This window comes from Anser anser (genome assembly GCF_964211835.1).
Source record: "Anser anser genome assembly, chromosome: 9".
Lineage (NCBI taxonomy): Eukaryota > Metazoa > Chordata > Aves > Anseriformes > Anatidae > Anser > Anser anser.
The window spans coordinates 11,992,357-12,012,574 of NC_139729.1; the positions used below are offsets into that span (position 1 = coordinate 11,992,357).

At 36.9% G+C, this 20,218-nt stretch overlaps 1 protein-coding gene across 10 annotated transcripts in view; it reads left to right on the forward strand.

The window, feature by feature from the left end:
* Nucleotides 1–20,218, forward strand: part of STAG1 (STAG1 cohesin complex component) — a 187,481-nt gene that overhangs the window by 117,248 nt on the left and 50,015 nt on the right. For all 10 annotated transcript variants that reach the window (XM_083848713.1, XM_083848712.1, XM_083848709.1 and 7 more), the window contains 6 exons: nt 4,811–4,909; nt 9,710–9,789; nt 12,318–12,425; nt 14,559–14,673; nt 17,568–17,685; nt 18,826–18,929. In XM_083848713.1, coding sequence (XP_083704839.1) covers nt 4,811–4,909; nt 9,710–9,789; nt 12,318–12,425; nt 14,559–14,673; nt 17,568–17,685; nt 18,826–18,929 — 624 coding nt within the window. The remainder of the gene's footprint in view (nt 1–4,810; nt 4,910–9,709; nt 9,790–12,317; nt 12,426–14,558; nt 14,674–17,567; nt 17,686–18,825; nt 18,930–20,218) is intronic.

Below are 20,218 nucleotides of genomic sequence, written 5' to 3' on the forward strand. Positions count from 1 at the left end.
ACAATTATTTACTCTACAGACACTATTGAGAGTGCATACCTAAAGGCAACAGTGGAGTTTTGGGCACTCTAATCCCAGCAGAACATTTTCACAAAGTAGCACTTCAACGTTAGAGAGAATCTAGTATTGCTGTGCTTCACAGCTATCAATCCCTTTCTAGTGTGTGTGAAGTCCAGCCATTTCTCACATAACTCCTTTTAACCATCTGTGAAATATATCCATTCCTCAAGGCACTATCTGTGACTTGTGTTAGCTTCTCACATTGTGATCTGTTGCACCCAGCAATTTCTGATGTCATGTCCAATAGTTTTCTCACATCCTCCAGAGTCTAATCATGTGTCTGCAGCCTTAACATATATTTTACCTCAGCTATCCTAAAGTTAATATGTTCTTTCCTATCAGACAAATTTTCAATTACCGTGTTGCATTAGAAAAAATAAAAGTTTTCCATCTGGACCAGACATGGAAGAATACCATCAAGCTGATGTCCTGCCCCTGCTGTTTTGTAATATTTATTGTTGCAAGCCTCAGATGTGCCTTGGGGTTCTCAGTCTATAAATCACTAGCTAATCTGACTGTTTAGTAGCCTGATATGCATGCTATGTGATGTTTTTTTTTTTCTTTGATGTGGTGTATGCTTACTATATAGGGTGAGACAGATTGCATGTAGAATAGGGGAAGAGTCAGAGTTAGCTGAACTATGTGCCAAAGGATGAAAAGGAAGCAAGTGGAGAGAAAGAGACATTTGGGGGACAGAATGAAGGGGGGAAGTGCAAAAGGAAGCACTTACTGAAAAAAGATTGAGTAAGAACCAGTTAAAAAATGCAAGCCCTCCAAAAGTACAAGATCTCTTAATAGCTTGGTTTTCATTGGCACTGTCTGAAAGACTTGCCTACTGGTACCCCAGTTTCTTGGTTTTGCTTTGCTTTGACCAGGACGTAATTTTTGCTGTAATCAGTACTTAAAATAATGTAGATTTGAAGGCTGAGGCAATAGTCATAAGGTATTTCTATTTCATATGAACAGAAGCCAAACCAAAATGATTAACTTCTCTGGAAGCTTATTTCTACTGAAAAAAGAGGAGGCAGCAGCGCAAGAGATCATGAGCAGTTTCATGTTCTACTTCAGAAGGCATACAAATTAAACCACAGGGAAGACATAGTTCTTACATTTCTTTGTAGTAGCTCCAGTGTGGTCTTTTGGAGGTAGGATACAGCAGTTTAGTTATAATTTGTAAAATTCATCTATTTTCTATGTTAATCCTGTCCCTTTCCTGGATTTCAGATGAGTATCTTGAGTATCTTAGGACATTTTGCTTTTTATTCAAGACCATTGTCTTGTTTAAATATGGGCTTCTAGGTCTGTATTTCTCTCCTTTTAAGCTGCTTTTTCTTTAATGTAGATCTGGGATCATGAGGTAAAACCATTCTAAACTGTAATGTAACTCCATTAAAAAATCCCTTTAAAAAAAAAAAAGGCAAGTCAGACTGCCCAATCTTAATTTTCTTCTACTTAATTGATGCACGGAACTATTTCAAAACCATAATTGTATCTCTTGATACGTAGACAATCCTGATTTGGGGAAAGTTGGAGAGTACAAGAAATGCACTAGATGATACACAACATCTTCAGAAATGGTGTTGTGTGTGCCTGTGCAGACAGCGTACAAGTTCTGCTTGCCTCCTGTCAGGAATACTCCTGACGTAGGTACTGATGTGCTACAAGGCATTGTAGTCTGTTTCCCTCTGGCAGGGTAACTTTCTGTCATTAGGCAGCAGATGACCTCAAAATATGCCACCCTACAGCATTAAAATCGTGATTGTGGGAGTAATCATCTTCATGTTACCTGCACCTTCTTCTGGTGTGTGAGGTGACACATAGCAGTGCACCTATAGTGAGAATTTAGAGAGAATTCTGGTTATCACTGGAAGAGAGCAAATGAATGCTCAAAAGTATCAGCTAGATGAGAATTATGAAGGATCTGAGTTGGCTTGATGCCAGGCTGTATGTCACTGTGAGGCTTACACAGGAGTTACAGGTCACTGGCTCAAGTCCTGTATATAGCATGTAAAAACAAAATAAAAACGGTGTGCTTCTGTCAGGATGGATTCTTCTTTGCAGGTCTGCCATATTAAAGAGTGCTTTGACTAGAGCATGGCTCACCCAGATAGCCTAAACTACCCCACACTGCTGGCGTGAAAGGTGCATGTATTGCTTTTTGCTTCACTAGCAATGGTAACAATTTTTACTCTACAAACAGAAGTGTCAAGAGGATTATTTGATCAGAAAGAGGGAAAATATGAGAAATGGTTGTCATTTAATGGTGCCGATAAACGTTCTATGTTTTTGTTTCATATTTTAATTTCATATTATAAATAAAAGAAGGCAGTTACAATTAATTAGTGTAAATAATTTCTCATATTTTTGAAAAAGAATGTTAAATGATTATTTATATATTTTTATTAGCTTTCATATATAAAACTTTTGAGAGAAAGAGAATTACAGGAATAATTAGACAGGAGAAAGAGGCAAGCATAGAACATGACAGTGTGACTGAATTCAGGATTCTGCAATCATCAAGTGTCCCAATTACAAATTGGATTAAAAAAGTAATAATTTTTCTGGAAGATTTGGGAAACTTAGGAGAATGAAAGACCTTAGGAATTACGATGCTGAGAATGCAACCAGTCCGTCCATTATTTGCTTAGAAAATGGCTATTTTTTCAGACATGTTCTTTCTGTGTGTAAAGCATATATGTGACTACAGGAAAGTAGTTGGAAACTGATGCTCATTTTCTTTAATGGAATTAAAGGTTTTGCTTGGTTACAAATACTTGCCTTCTTAGGTTGACATAAACTTCAACTCAGAATTGCAGAAAATCTGGCTAAAAGCTAGTCTGGGAAATAATACTGCTTATATCTCTCTTACTTGGGGCAGAGTCCACGATATACCTGCAGTATTTCTCTGAACATTTTTTCTAAAAAAAAATGTAGTATTGGTTCTTCCACAGCTTTCTGTGGCAGCTTATTTGAATGCTTAACTGTTTGCAACTAAATGTTCTTTCTTGCATAAGCTAAAAATTCTGTGCATAATTTTATTTCTTTTCCTACCCACTGTGCACATAAAAAGTAACTAGTCCTTCAAAGCAAGCTATTTTTTTGTTGTTGTACTACAAAGATATTTACAGAATGTTTTCTTCATTACATCTTCTGTCCATTCCTATTATGCCCTGGCCTTTCTTATTTTGTTTTCTTATTTTGTTTTTCTTTTTTTTTTCTCTGAATTCCTCTTGTGCTTGACCTCCTAACAAGTTCCTTAGTTGAGTAAGTTAATCTCTTCGTTACATAAGTCTCTTCATTTTATTGCCCCAAATCAATGTGTTTCCACCTTTTATCCTAAGTTTCTTAGGAATTACTTGAACTTGAACATCTGTACCCTTGGTAGGCAAGAAAATTCTGCTGTGTTTTTCCCCAAAAATATTTGGGACGTTGAAATCTCACATTAATGCTCACTTTCTGTACTCCTTATGGTTCTCATAGTTACTCAGGAAACTTCTTGTGTCTGGTATATTGATGATCCATGGCACATTTTCCCTCATCCATTCTGGACTTCAGCGCAGTATAACCATGTACAGCTTCACTTCTGCCTTTTTTACATTCTCACCCAGGTCATTGCTGTTTGTGCTTAGTTGTGGGTTTCTGTCAATAATCTCCACTGACGCTATTTTAAAACCTTCATAACACGATTAGCAAACAAATATGCTCTTCCCTCTCTGAAGTGATGAATTTCAGCCTTGAACACCAGTTTAAAAAGCTGGCCTTTTTGCTGTCAGAGACAGTAAGTCCTCTTAGTATTTGTCTGCCAAGAAGGGCAGTCATCTCCAGGGGTTGCCTCTGTCCGTGCCTCTATCTTCTATTGCCATTTTTTAAGTTGGTGAAAAGGAGACTTAAAAAATTGATTTTTAGCTTCTGTTTCTATGTCAGTCTCTGAATGTTCATTCAGGTTTGAGCTTGAGCAGTTTTTTAAATACAGACTTGATTATAGAATAGACAGACTCAGAAATGAAAAGCAGGTTTGGGTTTATAACCTTTTTATTATCTACAAATATTTTTTAACAAGAACCCATAGTTTACCAAGACTTTACCAAGACCGTAAAGTATGTTTGCAGCCAGCCAGATGATGCACGTGTGTCCTGGGGAACCATGTATCATCAGTGTTCCTATAGGTGACAAACCTTGATCTGTAGCCATGGGCTTGCAATGTCCACATTTCCTGCCTACAGCCCACCAGATCAAAGCAATCCCTATCTAAAGGGTAGCTGGGAGTTAGGTTCTGCCCAACAGAACGACTCAGACATGCAGCCTACACTCAATCATTTGAACACTTGTCCATTGATAGTAAGCAGCAGGTATCAGGAAAAATTTACTTGTTAGTCTCTTGCCTAAAGGTAAATTGCTGTGCTGTCTTTTCACCAACCACCTTAAAATCAGATGTCTTTATTTTGTATTTGCTTACAGGCTTGTTTGTCTTTTTGTACTGTGGAGTTACTTGAAAGGAAAAGGGAAACAGTGAGAGACATTAAAGTAATGGCACCTTAAATTCTTTATACATGCAAATAGAAAATTTAACATTGTTTGTAGGCAGCTGCATGTGGTTTTTGGTTTTTAGCTGAATTGCAAATTGGCTTTGGTAACTCGTTAGCATAAATTTGTAAATGTATGTTAAACAAATTATGAAATGATATTATTTAATATTCATGTGCATTTGATTAGGATATTATATCAGCTAATCTTAGTGTGTTTTATTTAGCAAGGTGAAGTGAGGTTGAAGTGTTTGAAAGCTCTTCAGAGTCTGTATACCAACAGAGAGTTATTTCCAAAACTGGAGCTCTTCACTAATAGATTCAAGGTAAGAGAAGTACAAAAAATAAAAGTATCATCTATCTTATCATGTTCCAGTCTTTGACTCATGTATTAAATGCAAAAATACACTTATTTACTTGTCACAAGGCTTGTAACTACCATAGCAAAACTATTAATGAATGCTGAGATTAAGACAAATTAATTTTACAGTGTTTATCTTGTAAAATTTGTCTGTCTTGGCCACAGTGATTATTTATCTGTATTATTGTCGTTTATTCATTGTCATTATTCAATCTGCTTCTGCTTATTTAATTTTAGATTTACTGAATTTTAAGGACTTGTACAGGGGTTATCACATAAAATAAATCCAAATGTAACAGTCTGAAAAAAATGGTTCATAAGACAGGAGTTTACAGTGCACTTTCACTCCTCCTCCTCCTCCTCCTCCTCCTCCTCCTCCTCCTCCTCCTCCTCCTCCTCCTCCTCCTCCTCCTCCTCCTCCTCCTCCTTCTCCCTCCCCTATTAATTTTTGATTAATAACAAGAGTGTGTCTGTTAATTCATTTTGTGGCATATCAGTGTGATTTCACAAGTGAAGTTATCTGGAGAGATGACTGTGGAAATGCTGTCATTGCTTATGCTTGGATGCTCTGTAAAGAAAGCTTCCAAGTGCTGTCACCAGTTCAGCTGGCACCTTTTACCATAGCTTTTGTGTTTTGGACACAGAACTATGGTAAAGGCTATCACCCCAAGGAAAGACTAATTTAATTTATTTTTGTTTAAATCATGATTACAATGATGATGAAAAATCCTGTTTAGAAAAGAAGTGGAGATTTAAATACTCATAAATAAATACTGTGCAGCAGACTGAAAAACTTACTGTAGATTTTATACTGTTTCACTGGTTATGTCTGCCATTGCAGTTACTCTTACGTCCTCCAGTTTGATCTAGAAAAGCAGAAAATACAGAGAACTTGCCATATATTTATTCTGTATAAACAACTGATAAAAACACATTGGTAATCAGCCTTTCACTACCACATTCATTTGAGAGATGGAGAAGAAAACATGCTGTGGTAAAATCTAGGTAATAAGAAAGTCTATTTGTCCAAAATAATAGTTATATAATAGAACAGACTATTGAGAAAGGTGATGGAATCTCCTTCTTCTGCGTTTTTTTTAAGGGCAAGTTAAATAGATACTGTCAAGACTGAGCTAGAGATAGTTGATTTTAAAGTAGGAGATGTGAGATCCCTTTTGTGAGATCCCTTCAGCGCCTATATTCTTCTGATGTTGTAAAGTCAGTTTCTGTAACTATTGCAGTAAACACAAAATTTCCTCTCATAGAAGAGTACCTGGCAAACAGGGATGGTAGAAGCTTCACACTACTTCTGTAGCACCTCCATAAGTCTGGTTTGCTTAACATCTCAGGACAACCAGAAATGCTAGTTAGCTCTCCAGAAACATGAACCCTCCAAGCCTCTGCAGCATTTCTTGTTCCTTCTGTGCAGACTTAAAGATTTGCTTGTATCTGCTGTTTCTCTAATGTGATTTCTTTGAAATAGGCATCTAAAACTCTCATGGTCCTATATCTGCTTCTCTTTACTAGATGTGCTGGATGCTTGCTTTTCTCTTAGCCTGCTACACTTTAATTTGTAGCTGAATAATTATGCTTTGAGTCTGAACCTGTCCCGTCCATCAGCAAAACTGACCATGGGAGGCACTGTGAGAAATGATTATGAAGTAACGTGCTTCAAAAATCTACAGGAACATGAAACATCTAAATACTTCTTCCTGGCTTTTTTTACAGTGCAGACTATTTTCTTTGTTAGAAGTCATGTTAGCCTGTACATTGTTTCTTGGTTTAGAATGGAGCAAAGAATTTTCACTTCTGTCAAAAGGAAAAATCAGAGGAAAGAGAGCCCTGTTAGGAGTCTTATCTTTCCTCTGTTCCAGTAAAGATGTTTTGTCCATATAAATCTGTTTCATTATGAAGTAAATTATGGAAGAGGTGAGTTCAAAGTCTGCGTGAGCATAGGGAAAAAAAATGTTCAACATGACGGAAGATTCACCTGTTTCTGTTCCAGCCGCATTCAGTAGAACAAAAAGCTGCCCTTGCCTGCACGTCAGCTTACAGCTGTGCTGATAGGGATGCAGCCTTTGGCACCAGGCTGGAGTAGACTTTCAAATTAAGACTCTTTGTGTCTATGATACCAAACTTAAATGCTGTGCCACCACAAACTCCACCACCACCCCGTGCAAAATGCTAAATGCTCTTCTCGGTTCCGTGGCTCCTTAAACGTATTTCAGCAGCAGCCCTGAATTCACCCGCGCAGTTCAGCTGCAGTTCAGCTCAATCCATTCAACTTGTCAGGAGAAATCTCTCTAGAGATGGTCTAGTTAAAAGCATAAACTAATTTGTTCCAGAATTACTTGTATTGGCTTGTTAATATTTTACCACATAGCCATGTGAAGGATCTGATAATGTCACTTCTCCAAAGGGAAGATGTCTGTTGTTTACAGCATTTCTGTTTGTGTTGCTAGTACTTGATATGCCCGAAAATAAGTCCTGTCTACCCCCCCCCGCCCCCGACAAAAAAAAAAGCTTTGTCCATGTTTGTCCATCAAAGAAAAGACTTTTGTTTTGTGGTCTGATACAAACATTATTTGAAGCAATACGGAAAATATGTGAATTAGCTCTTTTGCAGTGCAAAGGCAAAGCATCAGCAGATATAGCTGTAGCCACTTATTTCCCGGTCCTCATCCCTGACCCTTTGCAAGATGGTGCTGTCTCCATGTCTTGAATGGCAGCAGGGGATTTGTTCTTCAGCCAGTATTGTTCACAGCCTAATAAATAATGCAAAGTGATCTTTATAGTGTAAATTAAAATTTCAAGTTAAAAATACAGATGTGTTTTATTCTGCTGCTGTACAATGGCATGGAAAATTTCTGTCAAAGCAGATTGAACAGCTGGGTTTTGGAACTGAGAACACTGCTGAAATTTCATCTTCTGGGACATTAGGTGTTAAAGTCTCATTTTCAAGGGTTGTGGTATTGGGCTTACAGGTACCATCACTGAGAGATACTGGCATTTGGGCAGAAAATAAGAAATTACACATCCATGCTGTTAATGCTATGCCTGGTGTTCCCGGCAAAACTGAGTGAACAGGCTTTTTGGATAAAGAAGCATTGTCGCATCTGTCATTGTCAAAGACTCCAAATTCAGAGAGCCCTTGCTCTGTAGTCAGGAGAGAAGAGCCCTTCCCTTCCAGGATTCCTTCAGAGGTGTAAAAGGAGTTTTAAACTTGTGTTCTTACTCCTTTCTGTGCAGTTAGTTGTCTCCTTGTGGTTCCTGCCATTTCAGATAGACTTTGAAGAGCTGTGTGAAATTCCACCGATACTTTTAAGAATAGTATTGCTCTCACAGTTCCTTCTCTTGATATTGGTATTGTTAGTTGTTGTTGCCTGGCCACGAACTTTGGAAAATTGGCAGCAATTTTCATCTTGTACACACACAGAATTTCCTATTTGGAAAATTATTTCACTGTCTGAGTCTCTTCTCACAGTCTCGAAGACTGTCTAGTTGTAAGAGTTAAATGCATCAGATTTCCCAAGAACTTAATGGTGACAGAGGTACAGTCAGTATTAGTGACAAGAAGTGTCTCTGCAGACCTGTTTTTGTTAAGTAGGAAACATTTAAGACAGCCACAATGCATTACTTATATACTATTTCTAAATTTCAATATTGAAATAAGCATCTGTTGCTTTATATACACAGTCAGCCTTTTATGCCTGGAAGAGTAAAAAAGATGTAAACACTTTATTCTGTTCTGATTTATTCTTGGCGACTTGTGCTGTTGCTTTCTAATACACACTTACTTTTCTTCTTTTCCTGCCTTCTATTTTTCACATCCCCAAATGTCATATATTAGTACATAGTCCTTTATGAATCAGTTCAAGTCACAGAAATAAAGTTTTATTTCAAATGGCCCAATTTATTTTCATTAACTTGATCAGTCAAACAAAAAACATCAAGACGTATGACATTTTTATGGATGGATAGAAATTCTCTCCACATAGGGAGGACAGCAACATTTGCTAATCACATGTATTGTAGGTAGACAGTAAGCAAACTGAAACTAAGCATATAAAGAACTTCAGGGGGCTTCTCCTCGTAACTGCTGGGTCCTTAGAAGGTGTAAAATCATCATATTTGATAGGAAAGTTGTATGCTTTTCTGTGCTGGAAAGAATATAGGAAAATACAAAGTCATACCGCGGAATTTCCCACTTGCTTGTGGAAGGTCTGTAGTGTAGTAGTTGAGGCCAGCTTAAAATCTTAGTGTTGCCAGGCATAAAGGCCCCAGCTTTATAGGCAATATACAGGTGCATATATTCATGTGCAGTTTTCTGCACAGTATTTCCAAATATGCATAATGTGCAATATTATTGCATATATATAACTTTATCTAAAATTATTTGTTTACAGGGGAATGAAGTAGGGCATTTTTTCTGCCACCAACTCAAACACATTCCTTCTGAAGAGAGAAATGTCAAGTAAGACCAATGCAGAACAATGTTTCAACTCCAAAGCCTTCTTGCTTTTTTCTTGGAAATTATACAAGCTTTTTTTTCCCATTCCTGTGCACATACCTATTTTTATTTGTGCACATAGCACACAGCTTCCTAAGATGTAAATTAAATGATTGAATGGTATCAAAGGGTTTTCATGTGTCCAGTTGAAAGATCTTTCTTCACAAGAGTACTTATTTTTTCCTATAGCATTCTAAATCGGATAGCTTTTTGTGTGTGTGTGTTTTTTGTCACTGTAATAAAATTCCTTTTCAGGATCGCATTGTATCAATGACACTTGATAAGGAATACGATGTTGCTGTGGAAGCCATTCGATTAGTCACGCTAATACTTCAGTGAGTATTTTTCAAAATTAGTGTATTCCCTCTAAAAGTTACTTAAGCCAGTAATATTTAATTGATTTGATTTCTTCACTTGCATAATGAAGTCAATCTGATACTTTACGTTTACTATGAAGTTGAACTAAATATATAATGGCGTGATCATGAAGCTAAAATGAAATACTCGATCTCATAGAAATGCAATAGGCAAAGTATAAAAACATATATATTTATTGAGACTCTTAGTTTTAGTGCATCCATTGTTGAGGAAAAATGCGAGGCAGCATTTATACCATTTGCCAAGGGCAAAATGATTGTCCTTCCCAAAGCGTGCGAGCACGAGTTACATTTGCTGAAGTAATTCAAGTAGTAACAAAGCAAAGATGGTGGGTTAGGAGATTTGATTATCTGACAGAGCTGGGAAGAGAATCATCTGGCAAGTACGTTGACAGGGAGAAAATGGTTGCTTCAACACCCTTACTTGGGTTATGTGGAGGTGGTGGTACCTTGCAGTTTAAAACACTGGGCCTGGCAGTAGGAGACATGCTTCCAGACCCGAGCTCTTTCTTACCCAGGTGCAGTGGCTTCCCTGAGGTAAAGATCCGTTCCACATGTAACCAGCCCATGCGCAGACTGCTTGAACCAACCTGTCTCTAGTAGCCTGTGACCACAGCAGCCTCATGAATGTGCTGCTGGAGGAACTCTTTCCTAAGGTTATATCACACGTTCACTGAAGCGTGTTAAAAAAAATGCATGTTACAAACAATGCATAGAACTCCTGCATCATAGGTTATATACTTGGTGACTCTGAAGAAATTTTTGGACATGGAAAATTTATATGAAAGATTAGACTAGCTTTCCCTCTTAGTAAAAGAAATCTGGGCTTCATTTTTTATTTACGGGTCACGCTGTTTTGAAGATATTAGACTTGTAATATCAGGAAGAAGGGGAATCTCATCTACTTTCATGTTTTTAAGGCAAATATAACAAATATCACAAACAACATGTAGAACATATCTATCCCTTTTGGGATATTGGGAATGCAGTGAGATTTTAGGTCAATATTTGTCCAGTGCATCTTTTTCTTCCCTGTCCTGTTTTCTCTTTGGTTGCGGGATTAAAACATAGCTAAGTGCAAGCAATGCGCTTGCATCATTCTTGGACTAGAAGAATAAAGGTCACATTGAACATCACAGGGCAACATTCTGGCAGGTAGGAGCTCTGAAAAGATGTTACAAACAATTGTGATGGGGAATGGCCAATTAAAAATTATTTGTGGTACAAAGCCAAATAAGATGTATAGAGTCCTGATACATAAGTGTTTCTGATAAATACTGACTAAACAAGGAGGGAAGTAATACTATTCCTGTATGCGATGTCAGTGCTATCATCGATGGAATATAATTACAGTTCCATTGCTCACAGCATTTTTCAAAAATACCGCTGAAAAAGGAAAAATATCCTGAGTTTCAGAAAACTCGCACAAAAAATCTGACTTAAGCTCAGAAACTGCAAAAGTGCCAAATATATTGTTTTCTCAAGACGGGGGTAAAAGATTCCCTGTTCTTGTCAATAAATAATTACACAAAATAAACTTTTCATCAACTTTCATCCAACACAGCATGGGGTGATCAGATTCACTTCCTCAATGTTGAAAATGAGAGTATATATCTAGTCAGCACAATAACTACTGTAAGAGTGATTGACATTTTATTGTATCAGCACTATTGTAATTCTAAGCCCACATCATGATTCAATCCTAAAGAGATTATTAGATGATTTTATTGGTATATGTTCAGTGCTAGTTGTGTGTTGCACGTGGTGATGAAATCTGGGTTTAGTTTTCTGCTGCCTCTGTCCAGGGAATTTCTGACGACTTCTCCTGTAGCTGAGGCAGATTTATCCGCCTGGCCTGGCCCTCTCTGCAGCAGGAATTGGGAGTATTCCTTCCCACTCACCAGGCCAGCGGAGAGGTGCCTTCTGCCCAGCAGTGCCAAAGAGCAGGAGTGCCATGTGAAGAGACTTAACTCCTGGGGATGGAGCAGGACAGGAGGCTGAAGGAGAAGAAGGGTTGCCCAATTCAAACTTTGAATATTTTAAATATTTTATGAATTACAAGCTTTAAAAGCAAACAGACATTGAAATAAATAAATATAATCAAGCCATTGCATTTTCCTCATGTAACATTCTGTTTTTTTAATTTAATAATGCTTGGTATCTTACAGTATGCATTCTGTAGTTAGTGTGGTGGTTTGAGTAATTAAGCTGGCAAGATTTGTAAGCAGTGATGAATTTTTTTACATTAATTATTGTATGTATTGGTACAACTGAGAGAAGAATATCAAACAAATTTTCAGTCTTACAGGCTCCTTAAATGTTTCCATATTTGGAAATTAAACCAAAGGCTTTTGATGTTAGTGTTCCTCCATCTAGGATTTTGTACAAAGGAAATCAGTCTTGTAACTGTCAAAAGCAAGTTATGAGAGGTAAGGGGATTGAAACGAAACACTGGTTTTACTTGAGGTGTTTTCTGACTATTTCAGTGGAAGTGAAGAAGCTCTGTCAAATGAAGACTGTGAGAATGTTTATCACTTGGTGTATTCAGCACACCGGCCTGTTGCAGTAGCAGCTGGAGAATTCCTTCACAAGAAGTAAGTTATCAGGTACCATGGGAGAAGACCAGATTCATAAATGCTTTCCAGTACTGGTAAGATCAAAAGGCAAAAAAGCAGTAGGACAAAATACACCAATTTATCAAGTTACATGTTTAATTTCAAACACAGGCTTACTATCTTTTTTAAAATAAAAACCTAAATACTTAAAGAAACTAGATTTACCTTTATCTTGCTCTAGAATTCAGATAATCTTTACTAACTCCTCAAGGACGAATTGTAAAAGGCTGCACACACCTCACTATATTAAAGTTGTTTTAAATCCTGAAGTTTTTATATATTAATAATTAATAACATTGTTTCTAAATTCACCGACATCCCCTGAAAATATGTTACGCTATGATTCCATCTTTCATGTACTGAAAGATGACAAAGGAAATGAGCTATTGTTTCCATGGATGTGAATCATACTGCACTGATGACTGTGAGCAGGACATTGCCACATCATGGTAGTTAACCTTCTGATTTTAGGGTTTGCAGTTAAATGTCTTTTAGTAGTAGTGTTCTTTTTCCCTCAGTGGTTGGGAGATTAAAATTCTGTAATATACTTATAGATACTGTACTATCTACTATATAGATACTGCCAAGATACATGACAGAAAAAAACAATTAAAAAGATCAGTTTTTCTTTGCCATTTTTTTAAAAAAATTGTGGTTTATTTGTGATTTAGAAATCTACATTGTACCTGTAAGCTTTTGTGGGTGGATTTCTGGAATTACATCTCTGTGATCAGACACTGTCTGTTTCAGGGAATTAATTTACAAAATTCAGTTACATTTAGTCCCCTATATGATGTTTTACAAGGAAATGGTTAGATTTAAAAAAAAAATACATACTGAAATTCCCTTATAAATTCCTATGTGAAAAATAATTTCAAAAAATGACTAGAAGGTAAATACATTTGTTTGAAGACATATCTATATCTTAGTGTAAAGACAAAACTTTATCCTAACTTTTCTTTACAATGAGATACTATGCTATGTTCTGTTAAAATATGTCTCTCATATATATAAGTAAATAACATCGAGGAAAAAATGTCCCATTCCTAAGACTCGTTTTCTCTTGGTTTCTGCTGACATGTGAGTGTTCAATTTTAAACAGAATCTACTTGAAAAATTTGGGATGGGATTTATCTTGAATAATTTTATACATTTAAATACCACTTTCCAAGTGTAAGCTAGTCAGTGGCTTCCCCCTCTGTAGTTAGCAAAGGAAGGCAAATGATACAGAAGATCACTGACTGAGCCCTGAGGTGGATGTTTAAGATATTTCAGCACCTGCTGAGGTGCTCGTCTCTTACCTGTTAAGATGAGCAGAGGGAAAAAGCATGATGTCTTTAACTAAAATACAAATGTGTGAGTAACTCATCCTTTTCAATGAATTCTGGCAGTGAAATCAGAATACTGGGTTTCACATTTAGAATTTGTTTCATGGTTGCAGCTTATCTGTAAAAGCAAGGAGCAGTTTTCAAACTTCTCAAAGTAAAACAATCATTGCTGTAGCTGAAATGTAGGTATATCTGAGATCTCTGTAAGCTACTAAATTTGAGTGGTGAGAGTAGTTTGGAGCTAGCGATATATCAGAGAACTCAATGCAGAATGTATAATTCACCTGAAAAAAAAAAAAGTAACTTGACTGGTAGCTTGCTTTATCATTTGTGCCACTACTAGTACCTGAGGTTGGTTGTTTAATGGAATGTTAGGTTTATTTATACTACATCTTAGTCAGCATGACTACAGTGAAGATACAACCATAGTTCTTAAGACACTGTAAGTGCTACCACCATTGAAAGATTTGATAACTAAAAATATAAAATTTTATAAATTACACAAATATATAAAGCTGTGCAAAATCCTTCAATATAAATACGTTCTAGAGAGCTTTTTCCGGTATGAAATTCCTCTAGCCCTATGAACTTGAAGATTCTGAAGATATATTTTTCTCTTCAGGCAGGAAGAGGTCATGCCCTCTTTCCCTTGAAAAAAGAGCTTGAGATACTTTCACTGCACTTTATGAACAAATCTGCTGTATCAGGAATGACTGTTCATCACATTTTTGAAGAAATAAGATTTGTGTTGATAAACATCACAGCTCCTTCTGCTTATTTTTAGACTGTTCAGCAGACATGATCCCCAAGCTGAAGAGGCTCTAGCAAAGAGGAGAGGGCGAAATAGTCCAAATGGAAACCTCATTAGAATGTTGGTTCTTTTCTTTCTTGAAAGTGAGGTAAAAAAACGTTTTTAATTTTTACTTGTTTAATAGAACCTGGAACTTAAGTAGTGACTTAGCAACATACAGTAACAAGTTGGTTGTTTTTTCATAATTTCAGACATACTGTATGTTCTTTATTCTGCCCCCCAGCTCCTTGTCCATCAAGCAAATTCAATCCAAAAATCTTCTGCATGGTCTAGTTTGTTCTTGCATGTCCCCAGGGTACTTATTGCTTCATTGATGGTAGTACAGTGTCTACCAGGTTTCATTGCTACATAGAAATGTTACTGGTTGTTTTGGTGTTTTTTAGATGACCATCTCAGGAGTATACTTCTGGAGTTACTCTTTGTGAAGTAAAATTATTTGAACCAGAAAGGAACAAAATTACAATCAGAATCATGTCATAATTTGGAATGGAAAGGATCTGAGGGGCAATTTAGGTCAAAGTGGAGTCAGCTATGATACAAGATGAGGTTGCTCAGGGCTTTATGCAGCTGCAGCTTGAAAACATCTGAGGATGGAGACTGCAGGCATATGTACAATTGTGTTTGATGACCACATTCAGGATGGGATTGTGCCAACAGTTTATGTGTATAGAGGTTACATATATGGGATATTTTATGGTAAAAGTACTAACAGTAATTTAGGCAAGGAAAGGCAGTTGAATGGAGGAAAATTTGAAAAGATAAACTGTCAGGTACAGAATGCTCTGAAGATACTAAGGGAGAAAGGTTTAAAAATGATACATTTGATTCAGTAATTAATAGGTGGCAAAGGAGGACTGAAAGAAAAGAATGACAGAAACATTTCTCAATAGAATGAATGGTAGTATTTTTTTGTGTAAAAAGCAAAAAGGAAGGTATTGCTACCAGGTGTTTGAATTTTTATGAATGCTTGAACAAAAGACTTGACTGTGACGATGAAAATAAATAATCAGAGATTCTGAGAAGGAAGGATAACATTTAGGTACAGTGTTAATGTTTAGTTAATGTTAACACTGTTTAGAAAGACCTTAAGAACCAAGAAGACTTGGTGAAACATTGCTGCCTGTGTGGGCCTCCAGTCAGCTATCTAAATGTATTTCTAGCTACAGCTTCTTCAAAAAGTAGATTGTAATAGATCATTCTATCTTCTAGTGAAAATCCTGAGCTGAATGCAGAGAAATGATGAAGTTTTGCTGCCTGATGTAAATCACTCAGTGACAGGTCATTAGGTGAAGAGATCAAATAGCCATGGGCCTTAGATATGCCCACAGCCACTAGAAGATGAGAAAAACAACATGCCCAGAGAGACTAATTGACAGAGAATGAGGAATATTTGTTCTGAAGATGCAGCACAAGAAAATGGGCTTACTTGCCTGCTTCCTTAGGACAAACATATTCTTTCAGACTTCGGTGTCAAGGTTACTGTTCATTGCCCGTCCCTTGCTAGAAGCTGTATCTGTTGATATGGCGCCTGTGCTGAACTATCATTCCTAGTGTTCTTCATGCCTTAAATCCATGTGTGTGTGGTGGGGAGTTACCTAGAATTATCTTGTCCATGCATCTGACAAGAGAGTGAACTCATCTTTGCTCCCAAAGCCATGATCAGCAAAATGTTTTCTCATAGAAGCCATACGCTGCTTGCTGAGACCCTTCTCTCTCAGGGTTAGCTTTTGCTATTGCTTTTTTTGAGAAGGTTGTTACAAAGTAGGGTATTATGACTCCAGTTTTAATAGAGCTAGAGATCTGGGACTTTCCATCTGCATGGGATGAGAAGATGTAATCACTGCAGTCTGAGAAGGTGCATTCAGAAGGCAGTAAAGGTAACCCTACGACAAGCATCAGAAAGCTCTGTGACACATGTCGTTTTCCTCAAAGCTTACAGAAACTGAAAAATGAATAGACATACTGGCATCCCCTTCCATAAGCTCTTAGGTGTTTTCCAGTTTAGAAGTCATTTCCATGTCTGGCAAGCAATTCAGCTCTGCACAATGTGTTTGTTACTTTTTGATAGTGTTTAAAGATTGGTTTCTAAATCTGTAGAAGCCCATGGATCATTTTTCTCAGTTTACAACAGTTGTACTCATTCATATAGAACCCTTTTTTGCAATTAAAAATAAGTTACTGTTCATTCTATACCCCCTGAAATCAGTAGGATTTCTGCTGCTGTTTTCTGAGAAACCAGAATTAATATACAACACTTTTGGCACTCCATCTGTTGTAGACAAATCACAAAACTGTACCTGTTGATGACTTTGGATTGTTACATGGTTATTTCAAAATGTAAATACACATATAGCTAACATAAAATTTGTAAGTATCTTATTTTATAATTACTGTATTCCTAAAATTGTAAATGTTCTGTCTCAGTTATTGATGTATTGTTTGAATTGTGTTGATAAATACTGCCTTGTGTTTTCCTGTCTCAGCAGTTAGATGTAATATGAACACCATTACACAAATTTTCATTTTGTTGTCTGTTGCATTCACACTAATATTGGATATTATAAATATCCATATCCATGTTCTGCACAGAAAAATAAATGCCTGTTCAGAAAGAATGTGTTACAGACCCTTCTTAGTCTCATGTCTCACCATCTCTCCTTTTTATAATAGAGTAGGAAAGTGAGAATATGTAAGTTTTTGTCTCCTAAGTCACAACTTTGAGAGGTTTTTCACAACAAGCTACTTTATGGAAAGACACGCTCATTTTATTTTACTTCCATTTTCCATTTAAGTGTATCGCCATTGTCATGCAGTTATATCATTCAGATGAAGGGAGACCTTCCAGAGTTAGTTTCAGACTGAATTTTCTTTCCCCCTCATGTAAGAAGACATGGACACAGTCCATGCCTAAATGATTGTGACAGTTGAGGAACTACAGCTTGTACCAGAACACTGTACTGACCATTGCTTTGGATTTTCTAGTTGCATGAACACGCAGCCTACTTGGTGGACAGTTTGTGGGAGAGCTCTCAAGAACTGTTGAAAGACTGGGAATGCATGACAGAATTGCTCTTGGAGGAACCAGTCCAAGGAGAAGAAGGTATTTGTTGAACCTCTCTGCTGTACTGATATTGCGCAGTATTTTTAAATACGCCTTAAAAAGGTGTTTCACTGTGGCAGATAGAAGTATTTGTTGTGGTTTGTTTAGACAGCATATTTGAGGAAGTACAAATTACTTAGATTTTAATTTCATTCATTTTTAATGCACTCTGCCTCAGAAGCAGCAGTTTTACATTACACTTTCCAACTCATGAAGTCTGCTGTAGTGTTGTTGCCTAATATTAAAGTCTAGGGTTCTTGTCTGAATGTTTAAATGACTAGTGTATACATGAACATTTCAGTAAATTCAGTAGCTAATATGATTTTGAGTTAACAGGCACTTCAGGTGGTGTTAATTAAATATGGGGATTTTCCAGACAATATTAAATCCTAGTGAATTCTTAAAAGGAAAAAAATAAGGGAATTCTTTTGCAATTAATTTTGTATCTTCTTTGGTTAAGAATAGATCTGTGGGCATCAGGTAGCCAGGGAGGTTGGTAGCAAAGAGTTGCTAATGTTTGTCATTCAAAGTCCCTTATAATTCTTCAGGATTTTCCTTCTTCAAGTACCTTCACAGTGGTTAGGTGGCTGAAAAACCAATGTAGTCGGTCATCTCTGTGTTTCAATATCTGACTTTTGGTATTCACTGCTACAGTTGTGGTTTTTTATTTACATGAAAATTTCCTTAGGAAAGGACCTGGCACTTTGGTTCTTTTGAGGTTTCTGTATAGCCTAGCGGGGTTTGGCCCTCTAGATGTGACCAGAAGTACTTCAAACAGACCAGAAATAATACTTCATGATCGTGCGAATATTTTGTAAGGAGTGACAGTGAATAGTCAGTCCCTCTCTGTTCTCCATGACACTCATTATTTTATAGATCTTTGTTGTATTCCTCCCCTTCATTCATCATTTTTCCAGACTGCCTTTCTCTGGACTTCTTTCAGTTCTGCCATATACATTTTAAGATGATGTGACTAGTAATGCACAGAGTGAGCAAGCAAGCTTTAGTTTTATGAACAAAATGATGTCTGTTTTTTTCTCTCTTCCCTGTATTTTACAACTGCATTCACAGATTTGTCTTCTTTAGGATGCCTTTCAGGCATCATCAAAGCTGATCTTTGTTGTTCTCTTCCCTCCATAGCAATGTCTGACCGGCAGGAGAGTGCTCTTATTGAACTGATGGTGTGTACAATCAGACAGGCTGCTGAAGCACACCCTCCAGTAGGCAGAGGCACTGGCAAAAGAGTAAGTGGTACTATAATGGGTAGCTCAGACCTGTGTGTGTTATTATGTTACCCTATTAACATAAACTATTTTTTCTTAATACCACATTTTGACACTTCTAAATGGGATTTTTATAGTCGGTGTTTCATGTGAATGTTTTTTGAAGAAAAATAATGATCTGTTTTTAGATACGTTTAGTTTTTTTCTTTTTCACTTTGGGTTTTGCTTTGATGGCTTAAGTAATGCAAACTTAGAGCATGAAAATCTTTTTAAAATTATTTTTAAATTTCCTTTTTATCATACCCCTGGCTTAGACTTGGAATCTACCAGCATCTACAGCCTTCACTGCTCATCTAGATTAGAGCTGAGAGTGTAGAACTCAGGAGCAGAACAAGGTTATCTTTGGCTGTCTTGATAAAAAGGAATGTGCTGCTAATATAGACATAAAATTTGCAGAAGAAGCCAACAGTAGTTTCATCTCAAGAGTAGTTAAGTACTGGAAAATAGGCTGGGCTGAGTGGTTGTGCAGTTTCCATTCCTGGTGGTTTTCAGGATCTCACTGGACAAAGCCCTGAGCCCATTGTCTGACCCCAGAGCTGGTTCTGAGCAGGAGGGCGGGATGGGACTGCAACCTTGCAAGGTCCATCCCAACCCGAATGCTTCTGTGGTGTTATGTATCCATCCTCTTAGGCCTTTTCCACTGGGTGCTCATAACATTTCAAAATTTGATATAATGACCATACTCTTTTCTAGGTTCTTTTTTATTTATGATATAGTGGCTCTTTGGAGATCTACATCAGTTGAATTCCATTCCTAAGGCTAGGCATGTACTTTAAGCATTTCAGTGTAAGTCACCAGGTCAGGGTAATCAACAGCTTTCACCTGTATTCTCCATAAATACAGTGTTCACATTCCAAAAGAGTCTCAGCTTCCCAAACTTATTTCCCTGATTTTTTTAGTCCCCCTCTTATTTACATTAGACTGTAATGAAATAAAACCATGTGAACGTTTGGTACTTCTGTTAGGTTTTGCTCTGAATAATCATAACTAGGTTATTAAAGGAATCCTCAGAACTACTTAAGATGAAATCTAGAGATAGACTTATCACACTTTATTGCTAAACTAAACACAGCTACTTAGCTTCTTAGTTTTTATGTACCAAAAACAGGTTAGCATTATGTCCTGAAACAGCATGCCAGGAAATGTTCCAGGAAGCCATCAATTTAAACTTGCTTTTTGTACTTTATAATGCATATTCTAATAAATTTATAATTTATTAAAACATTTCAGGGATAAGGGGGGCAATCTAC